The sequence below is a fragment of the Colobus angolensis genome, unplaced genomic scaffold (genome assembly GCF_000951035.1).
Source record: "Colobus angolensis palliatus isolate OR3802 unplaced genomic scaffold, Cang.pa_1.0 Scaffold186, whole genome shotgun sequence".
In the NCBI taxonomy this organism is placed as follows: Eukaryota; Metazoa; Chordata; class Mammalia; order Primates; family Cercopithecidae; genus Colobus; species Colobus angolensis.
In genome coordinates this window covers 508,147-518,853 of record NW_012114999.1, presented here as the reverse complement: position 1 = coordinate 518,853, position 10,707 = coordinate 508,147, and the positions used below count along the sequence as shown (strand labels likewise).

At 45.3% G+C, this 10,707-nt stretch overlaps 1 protein-coding gene across 4 annotated transcripts in view; it reads left to right on the top strand.

Moving 5' to 3' along the window:
* TGFBR3 (transforming growth factor, beta receptor III) overlaps window positions 1-10,707 on the top strand; it is a 243,470-nt gene that overhangs the window by 183,473 nt on the left and 49,290 nt on the right. For all 4 annotated transcript variants that reach the window (XM_011939966.1, XM_011939965.1, XM_011939964.1 and 1 more), the window contains 2 exons: window positions 5,352-5,535; window positions 10,327-10,495. In XM_011939966.1, the coding sequence (XP_011795356.1) occupies window positions 5,352-5,535; window positions 10,327-10,495 (353 nt within the window). The remainder of the gene's footprint in view (window positions 1-5,351; window positions 5,536-10,326; window positions 10,496-10,707) is intronic.

Below are 10,707 nucleotides of genomic sequence, written 5' to 3'. Positions count from 1 at the left end.
AATTGTAATCCCAGTGGAGTGTGGTGGCTCACGCCTGTAATCCCAGCACTTTGGGAGGTCGAGGTAGGTGGATCACCTGAGGTCAGGAGTTTGAGACCACCCTTGCCAACATGGTGAAACCCTGTCTTTACTAATAATACAAAAATTAGCTGGACATGGTGGCACATGCCTATAATTCCAGCTACTTGGGAGGCTGAGGCAGGAGAATCTCTTGAACCTGGGAGGTGGAGGTTGCAGTGAGCCAAGATTGCACCATTGCACTTCAGCCTGGGTGACAAGAGCAAGACTCCATCTCAAAAAAGAATAAATAAGATAAAACAAATTGTAATCCCCAGTGTTGGAGGTGGGGCTTGGCAGGAGGTGATTAGATCATGGGGGTGGGAGGATTTCCTCTTTTTTGCTGTTCTCGTGATAATGAGTTATCACAAGATCTGGTTATTTAAAAGCATGGAGCACCTACCCACTCCGTCTCTTCCTCCTGCTCCTGCCATATAAGTCATGCCTGCTTCCTCGTCACCTTCCACCATGATTGTAAGTTTCCTGAGGCCTCCCCAGCCTGCTTCCTGTACAGCCTGTGGAATCATGAGCCAATTAAACCTCTTTTCTTTGTAAATTAACCAGTCCCAGGTATTTTTTTATAGCAGTGCGAGAATGGACTAATATATCAGGGTTCTTGGCAGGTTGTAGCATGATGCCCTTACAAAGATGAGGAAGGTTCTGTGAGGTCCCTTCGTAGTTGGTTGAACAACCTGGAACCCCAGCATGGACTGCTAATGTGCTTAAGTTAGTGTGGGGGTGTACCTGTGACTCAGAACCCTCAGTCTTGTCTTGGTCAACTTCTTAGAGAGTTAGATGAAAGTGCAGAAGGTGTGCTATAAAATTTAGTTATATATAGCTAGTAAAATAAGGATTTTTACATGGTCTCTTCAGACTTGAAATATGGGTCTAAAGAATAATTGTAAGACTTTGCACTTATTTTGGGAGAATTATGGGTGTAAGGATAGGATAGAAAAGCCTTGTACTGGTGAAAAGACCTGGGGAGTTAGGTACCATCTTCTCTACGATCCTTCCTGGTGTGAGTGATCACTGTTCCTCACCTGGATTATTCTGGAAGTCTACTAATGATCTCCTGCTTTAGTCTCTCTGTAGACTCAACATAGCAGCCAGATCCATCCTGTTAAAACATTTGGTAGATGTTTCAAAAGTCCTTACAATGGTCTACAAGGTCCTGTTGAGCCTACTGGTCTTCTCTGGGACCTGTGTCCTACGAACCTCCCCTCAGCCCTGTGTCCAGCCACACTGACCTCCTTGGTCTTCCTTTACCGTGTCAGACGTTACACCTGCTGCATCTCAACTGTGAACGCTCCTTGCCCTGATGTTTCGTGGTTCTTTCATCTCCTTTAGGTCTTTAACTTCTCTGTGACCTTATTTTGCTCCTCTGGCTGCCTTATTAGACTTTAATCTCTATAAGGGCAGGGGATTTTGTCTGTCATGTTCTCCTCTGTGTCGCCAGCGTGGAGAACAATGGAGTAGGCAGGCACTCCATAAATCTTTGTTGGCTGTATGTTTAAAGCGTAGTTTAGTGTATTAGGCTGTTCTTGCATTGCTAAAAAGAAATACTTGAGACTGGGCAATTTATAAGAAAAGAGGTTTAATTGGCTTATGGTTCTGCAGGCCGTACAGGAGGCATAGCACCAACATCTGCTTCTGGGGAGACTTCAGGATGCTTTTACTTAGGGAGGAAGATGAAGCAGGATCAGGCACTCATACACGGCAAAAGCAGGAACAAGAGAAAGAACGTGTGTCAGGGGAGGTGCCACCCACTTTTAAATGAGCAGATCTCATGTGAATTCAAACCGAGAGTTCGCTTGTTACCAAGGGGATGACCCAAGCCATTCATCAGGGATCTGCCTCCGTGATCCAAACACCTCCCACCAGGACCCATGTGAAATGTTAGGGATTGCCATTCAGCATGAGATTTAGGTGGGGACAAATATGCAAACTATATCAATTAGTAAATATGGGATCATAGCAGGGTTCAGCTGATGCCAAAGCTAATGCAGATGGTTCATGCAGCGTTCACATACATAGAGAAAGGGATTTATTATAGGAATTGGATCATGCAATTATGGAGGCTTACAAGTCCAAAATCTGCAGAGCCAATGCCCCAGTTCCAGTTCGAAGTCCTGCAGGCTGCTGTAGCACTGGGAAGAGCTGATGTTCCAGTTTGAAAGCCATCAGGTAGAATTCTTACTTGGGAGAGGGTCAGCTTTTTGTTCTATTCAGGCCTTCAACTGATTGGATGAGCCCACACACGTCAGGGAGAGAAATCTGCCCTACTCAGTGTACTAACATTTAAATCTCATCCAAATGCATCCTCACCAGAATACCCAGAATAATGTCTGGCCAAATATCTGGGCACCTGTGGCTCAGTCAAGTTGACACATAAAATGAACCATCACAATATGCTTCTCAGACCACACCTGGAGACCTTGAATCTTGTCCCGACACCACCTTTCGGAGACTATCCTGTTGACGCTCTGACAACCAGGGTGTCTGGGGCAGAGTTGAAGAAGCTGGGGGTGTTGCCCTGAAAAAGCAAACATGTGATTGAGGTCAGGTGACACCTTTGAACACCTGAAGTCTTGTCTCATGGAAGAAAGACAAAGGAATTATTTGTTCTGGTAGGCATGGCTCAGACTGGTGTATAAAAAGTGAATCTAACAGAACAGAAATCTGCTGTCTTGGGAGCTAGTGAGGTCTTCTTTCTGGAAGGGTGCAAGCAGAGGCCAGCTGTGACCAGGAGTCAGAAGTCTTAGGTTCTGGTCTGGGCCTGGTGCTGACTCTCTGGCCTTGGGTAGGCCATTAGCCTCTCTGAGGTTTCCGCTTTTCTGCTGTAGAGGTCATGGTAGCCTGCCTCATAGTTCCGCACATCAGGTGGAAATAACATCTGAACAATACCTGCTAAAACAACACCTTCTAAAACTCAGCTCTAGCCTTGTCAGGGTCAGGAGAACTGGCAGTCAGGAGGAGAGTGCTGGCTCACTCCTTGCTGAAGCTGAAAATTTCCACTGATCTGCAGTCGGGGACACCTCACTGCAGCTTTGCTTTCTTCTTATTGGAATGTGCCTGAGGAGTGGCTGTTAACTCCAGTTCCAAATTCCTCAGCCCTGAGTGTATGAAGCTTATTGCTGCTGGCCCGTGAGGAGGACGATGCCTGGAGGGAGCAGAGGGACTTGTTCCTCCTCCACGAAGCAGCCCCATCACCAGCTTCATCACAGCATCACTCTTCAATTACTTCAGGACACAATTTGGAGTTGCCGTTGTTATCTTCTGTGTTTGTGCTGTTTGCTTTCTTGCCTCTGGAATGCACCAGTGTGACATCCTGCTTTCCACTCTGAAAAAAATATACTCTATGTATAACGTATTTAAAGCCCAGTTGCTGTAGTTTACGGCCACAGCATGAATGAGAAACAAGAAGCAGAACATCCAGGGTTTCTCGTCTAAACATTCAGAACTGTGCTGGCAGTGGGACAAAGGCCTCTGGACTGTTGTGGGTTTTTGGTGACAGCCTTGATAAAAATGCCTTTTTACTACAAGTGAAAAGAAAATTTTACTACAGTGCAAAAGTCAAAAAATTAGATAAACGTTGTTGGAAGTTCAGTGTTGATGAGTAGCTAAGCCTCTGAGAAGTTACACTTAGGTGGGCTTGGTTATTTTTTGGTAGGAAAATGACATAGGATTTTTTCCTTATTCAGGCGATGTCAAAACAAGGTCAGAGCTATATGTTCCACACTGGTTTTGTTTATAACTGGCATCAGGACATTCAGAAATGATCATGACTACACTTGACAGCACTGATACACACTAAGTGTGCAGTCAGTGGTAGCTGTTGTGAGTAGCTATGGTTTATACCCAGTTTATTAGTGATTCATTCAGGGCTTCCACAGACGCTGTGTAATTCTACACAGCTACCACCGACTGCACACTTACTACCTATCAGTGCTGTCAAGTGTAGTCACAATCATTTCTGAATGTCCTGATGCCAGTTACAAACAAAACTAGTATGGAACATGTAGCTCTGTACTATCTCTGTGGCCTGGGCATCAGGATATCTAGAAACTCTTTGGATGATTCTAGTTTTCAGCTTGCAACATTAGTAGGTCATGGAATCAATTAAGTGCAGTACTTTTTTTGCCAGCATTTTTAGAAGATACGTTTATATAATTGTATAGAAAATATTAATGCCTAGCACAGTAGCTGGGTAAATATAATTTTGTGTGTGTTCAAAACACTGCTGTGATAGAACGACTAATAAAATCCCTGCCCTCGACTTGCTTCTTAGTCTTACTTCAGAAACTGCTTGCTTTTCGTTATGAATAAACGGTTCATGTGAAATTTAATACAAGACATTTATAGTTCTATGACTTGGGAATTTGTGAGCGTTCTTGCCCACATTTTTTCACTGTGATATTGAAAAAATCAGTTATTTTATAAATGCTAGCCAATAAAAATGGCATGCATATTTCACCAGCAATTCAATTTGATTATAGCACAGCAACAAAATGATGATTTTCCTCCTTTGGATGTGTTAATTACACGTATACCTTGATATGCTAGGTCAGCAGTGGTCTAAATACATCCAGCAAGAATGAGGTACTTGCATAAATCATCCTGAAAGTTTTATTAGATCAGTTTAACAGGCTCTTGACTTCATTATCTGTGGGAGTTTGGGGGTCTTACAAAATAAACTGTTACAAACATTCATCTCATTGCTATGAAATAGAGCAATGTGATAGAAAGGCTGGCAACCTTTGGCCATTTTTATCTCGGTGCTGAGGAGAACATAAACCAAGATGACTCTCGCTGTGTCCCTATTGTGATGACTCTGTCAGCAGATGCCGCAGCTGTGGAAGACCTGGAAGTTGCTAGCAGGACTTTGGGATCACTTGTCTTGATCCTGAGGCTTTTTAGAAGCCCATGAGAGCATTCATCAAGGCTTGCCACTTGACTTGAAATACATTCATTGTAAGATCGGTCTTCAATTTAGATTTCTTGGAAATAGCAGTGATAATTCTTATGATTACTCGATGTGCAGTGCAGTCCGTCATCACAAGGTTCTTTCAGAGTTCAGAGGGACATCCTGCACTGGTAGTTTTGCCATTGTCTGGGAGGACTAGGCTTGGGATTATTTCTTGAATCAGCTGCTTAAAAACACTGATCTGCCTGTATAACAAAGGGAAGAGGTTCGATTTGCAAATACCCATTAGTTGTCTGAGAAGTACTTTCTCTAATTATGATTCAGCTCCAGTGACTGCACCACGTTAAATATGCAATTCCGTTTCCTCTAGGTGTCTGAGGGTTCCATGGTCCAGTTTCCATCAGGAAACTTCTCCTTGACAGCAGAAACAAAAGTGAAGAACTTCCCCCATGGAAATGAACATCTGTTAAACTGGGCCCGAAAGGAGTATGGAGCAGTTACTTCATTCACCGAACTCAAGATAGCAAGAAACATTTATATTAAAGTGGGGGAAGGTAAATTTTATGTGGCTTTGGTTAATGACTGATTTATGACAGGCAATTGTTTTCTTTTCTGAAACCAGGTGGTTAGGGCAAGGAATCACAGAATTACAGAATGTTGGAACTGGCAGGGACTGGAGGGGTCATTTGGCCCCAGGCCTCTCTGCCGCCCCCCATATTCCCTCCCTTCTTTTTTCCTCTCGGGGAAGCAGGCCTGGTTATGGCCAAGTGAAAAATAGGGAGGAGCATGGGGAGAGAGGAAGAGGTTGTTGTGTGGGATTTAGAAGACACCCATGTACAGAAGTCAAGAAAAGTAAGTGGAGGTGAGAAGCTGAGGGTATGGGAAGGAGGCGATGACTGATGGAGTGTAAGAGTTGGCAGAATGGGTCAGCAGGTGGCTTCCTCTTACCTGTCTTCGGCAAACATCTGAAGCCTGTGTCAGTTTGTTGTGCTGAGACATAGGTTACATTTTGGACAACAGCAGAGGAAAAGTATTTAAATGTATTTTTAGTACAAGTGACTATTACAAGAACAAATTATTGAAGAAAAGAAGTGTATTGTCTTGATAAGAGATTGCCTATGTAAATTTCCTTGCATTACAGAGGGATAGAAATATCCAGAAACCCAGTTTTGAAAGCCTTTAAAAAAAAAGAGAGAAACCTTCTCTTTCTTCCCCCCTCCCTCCCTCCCTCCCTCCCTCTCTCCCTCTCTCCCTCTCTCCCTTCCTTCCTCAGGGTCTCGCTGTGTCGCCCAGACTGGAGTGCAGTGGTGCCATCAGTGCTCACTGCAGCCTCAACCTCCAGGGCTCAAGTGATTCTCCTGCCTCAGTTTCCTGAGAAGCTGGGACTACAGGCATATGCCATCACACCTGGCTAATTTTTACATTTTTTTTGTAGACACAGGTCTTGCTGTGTTGCCCAGGCTGGTTTCGAACTGCTGGCTAAGAGATCCTCCTCCCTTGTTCTCTCAAAGTGCTGGGATTACAGGCTTGAGCCACTGCACCTGGCCAGACCTTTCTTTTTTAAATCAGTATTTTCAGTTAAGTATATTTGGACCCCCCATAAGTTACTAGGAAACAGCAGCTCCTGTGAATGGGTCCTTATTATAGCCAGCTGATTGTGTGAACACTGTGTTTCAGGTCTTCAGCATCCAGCATTCAGCATCCAGCTGCTTTCTGTTAAATTCTACAGCAGCTGTCACCTCCTCACAGACAGGACAGGGAAGGGTGGGTTAGTGAACACTTGATCCCAGCTCTTCTTTGGATCTGGGCTGCTTTAAAGCGTGTGAGAGGCAGAGGCAGGAACAGTGGACACGGACGTCAAAGAGGATGCTACATGCAGAAGCCATTTCAGGGGCCTTCACATGCACCCCACTTAACCCCACAGTAATTCCAGGAGGAAGACGTCATTTCCACCATTTTACAGAGGGCTTAGTGAAGGGCTAAGTGAACCTGCTCACATCCAAGTTACTAACAAGTGGCAAAGCCAGAACCCAAACCCACGCTTCCTGACTCTTGAGTTTAACGCTTGTTGCCTGAGCTGTACTTTAAGTCCTAGCCAAATAAGCATAACTCAAAAAGGAAAGTGGTCCACCTGGATGAACATCCTTGTTTAGTTGAGGCAGAGAGGAAGGGGTTTAGTTGAAGGTTAGGCTCAAAAAGTCTAAGTTTGTTTCTGTGCTCTCATGATAGGTAGCTAATAACAGAAGTCAAATCCCATAGAGACAAAATGAAAAATCTCTTTTAATAAAGACTCTCAGCCCTGGCCAGTGGGCCGTGTTTCTGAAGCAGAATTCTAATAGCATGAAAGAATGTTGATTACCCCTTGGAATTTGTTAGAATAAGAAAATTTGTTATAGTAACATTTAGAATGTTGGACTGTGTTCTCTCGGCAGTGCATGAGCTTCTTTCTAAGCACAGCAGTCACTTGCCCTGAGAGCCACGGGTTGTCACTTAATTGGTTAAGCCTGTGCACACTAGGCAGGGGAAGCCAACTTAAAGGACCTGCTGTCGGTGCAGTAAAAACTGGTTAACTCCTTGGTAACACCTTCGGAACCCCTGAAACTTGACTCCAGCCACCAGTTGAGTATAAGTCACTGGGCCACGCCATGGAGAGAGGAGCAGTAGGGAAAGGAGGTTCCTTGGTAAGGTCAGTGGACCATAAAGTGATCATGTTTATCACCACGGCTCAGACTCTACTGCGCAAGCCTCATCCCCCACTTCCCAGAATCTAACCTGGCTCTACCTTTCTTGTACCCAGGGATCACAGGCCATGAGGCCTGGTTGCTCTAACCTGAGCGGTTCTCAGAGTGTGATTTCTGTCCCAGCAGCATCCACATCACTTGGGGACTTGATAGAAATGCCAGTTCTCAGGCCCAACCCAGACCAACTGAATCAGAAACTCTGGGGGTGGGACCTAGCAGTCAATGTTTCATTCAGCCCTCCAGGAGATCTGATGCTTGCTGACATTTAGGAACTGCTCTCATCTATATACCCAGAATGGAAGAATTTAAGAGTTTTGCTCTTATCCCAGTTGGTCTTGCTGCGAGGCTTCAAGCAACACTGACTTACCACCAGAGCCTCAGTTTCCGCAGAGGAAAATGAGATGTTTGCATTACCCCCCAGGTTCATTCCTGCTCTCAGAGTATATCCTTCTGTGTCTCAAAGTCATTTGTCAATCTTTTCCTAAAATACAAATAAGCATGTGACTCCCCCCGCCCCCAAACTTGCCAGGCTTCTACCCGGGAATTCCCCTTTGTGGTTTCCTTTCTACTTGGCACTCGGTGTAAGTTTTGATGCCAGGCATTCGTAAAGTCATTGGGAAGCGGGGGAGAAACCACACACAACAAAAGTGGTCAGCTTATTCAACTTAGTGACAATGGCATCTGGGACTAGAGCCCTTAATAACATCAACTTTTGAACAGTTAGACCTTTCCTAGTGGCTTCACATGAGTGAATATTTTGTTATTTGTCTCAAATCTCACATCATTGTTTGTTAATTCAGGAAACCTATACCATATGCCTGCTATGTGCCAGATACAAACCAGGCGCACCTATGAACTGGATATGCCGGCCACAATCCCAGGAGGGCCCTAGTCTCTTGAGTTCCAGACTGGCCTGTCCCTAGCCCATAGACACTCTTTCGTAATTAAATTTCAACCTTGCCATTCCAGTATCGTTTTCCATCCTGTGATGTGGGGGAGGCATCCGCAGGGCTGCAGCTGCACGGTGTGCATACCTCATCTGCTCATCTGGCAAAACCCTCAGCAGATGTGGAAGGAGGCTGCTCTAATGGCAGTCAGTGGAGCCTTGAGCTTTTCTCTCTGAGGGGGAGGGAAAGTAGAGGAGACTGCAGAGGGCAAACCCAATTCTCTCTTGCAACGAGCCCACAAGCAGAGGTTTTGGTCCCCTTTGTTCTGGGGTGGTGCTGGGGGTGCTGTGGTGACTAGAGCCATGATGCCCCAGTGTGTGCTGCAGACCTGAGCACAAGGGAGATTGCACAAGTTGGGAGGGGGAGGGACAGTATCAACCCAGTCTTGGGACCCCCTGGTTTGATTCCTTACTCCAAAGTGAGACTTCCATGTGGATTTGAACCCTGGCATCCTGTCCTCAAAATGGAAAAGGCAGAAGTCTGTTTTATAATAGTGCCAGGCCTCTGATTAATTATCCCTTCTGAAAAAAGCATGCTACACCTAGAACTTCCTTGACACTGGTCCCAGCTGTCACACTGCCAGCAGTTTCTTTCAAGTTCTGTTGAAACATTTAAGCCCGTGGATGGAAATCCCATCAGCCGCCGTGCTGTGTAAATGGCATGTGCCGTTGGGGGAGTGTCTTCAGATTCTGGTGCTTGCATCACTTTCCCGGGTAGAGGTGGTGAGCAACTCTCAGCACAGTGAGATAATGTTTGCGAAAGCACTTTGTAAACTGTAAAGTGCCATATAAACTTGAGTGGTCTGTGTTCAGATTGTGAGAAAGAGTGAAAGTCTGCCTTCTTTGTTTCCCCCCAAACTCCTACCTTTCATCTTCAGAGTATAAAGTGCTGTGAGGAATACATATGAGGGAAAGATTAATTCTACATGGGACGTCAGAGGATTAATTAGGTGGTTGCCTGTCCTGATAATTGAAATAACAAATAATCCAAGGAGGAGTGTATTTGGGAATAGAATGGATTGAATGTTAAATATGCTGACCATGAAATACCTAAGTATTGGATTTTTAGGTAGGAGATGCTTGGTAGACAGATGACAGTATAAGTTGACTGCTCAGAAAAGGAGTCATGATCCAGGTACAGGTTGAAACCATGGGAGTGATTGAGATCACCTAGGAAAAGAATGAGATAGAAAGGGGATTGAGGAAGGAGCTGAGAAGTTCTTAGCCTTGGTTTATATTGGAATCAACTACAGAGCTTTTCAAAAAAGAAAGCTGCCTAGGCCCCCCCGGGTGTTCTGAATCAGATTCTCTGGGATAGGGTCTAAACAGATTCTGAGCAGAGGAGGAACCAGTGGAAGAGATGTGAAAGATAGGTCAGAGGAAATGGACAAGGACAGGAAGTATCACAGAGAACAAGCGAGGAGAGGATTTAGCCAAAAGAGGCCCCTAGTTGGGGGCTAGTCAATAGGAGGTCGCTGGTGACCATAACAGGATGCATTTCAGGGCGGTGGTTGAGGAGTTCACAGACAAAGGCCCATCCTTTGAGCTCGTGGTTCCCTGTGTCCGCCGTTTGCTCAGTTTTACTGTCACCCTCCTTCCTTTGAATCTGGTTACCAAGTAGCTCAGTGGTTTGACAGATTGTCCTGTGCCTCTTTCAGATCAAGTGTTCCCTCCGAAGTGCAACATAGGGAAGAATTTTCTCTCACTCAATTACCTTGCTGAGTACCTTCAGCCCAAAGCAGCAGAAGGGTGTGTGATGTCCAGCCAGCCCCAGAATGAGGAAGTACACATCATCGAGCTAATCACTCCCAACTCTAACCCCTACAGGTGAGCGAGTCTAAGTGTGTGAGTGTGAGAAGAGATGAAAGTAAAGATCTTCCTTGACTTGAGGCAGGGAGAGGTGCAGCCCATCCTACACAGGAGGGAAGGGAGCCATTGATGCTTCACGCAGGAGGGAAGGGAGCCATTGATGCTTCACGCGGGAGGGAAGGGAGCCATTGATGCTTCACGCGGGAGGGAAGGGAGCCATTGATGCTTCA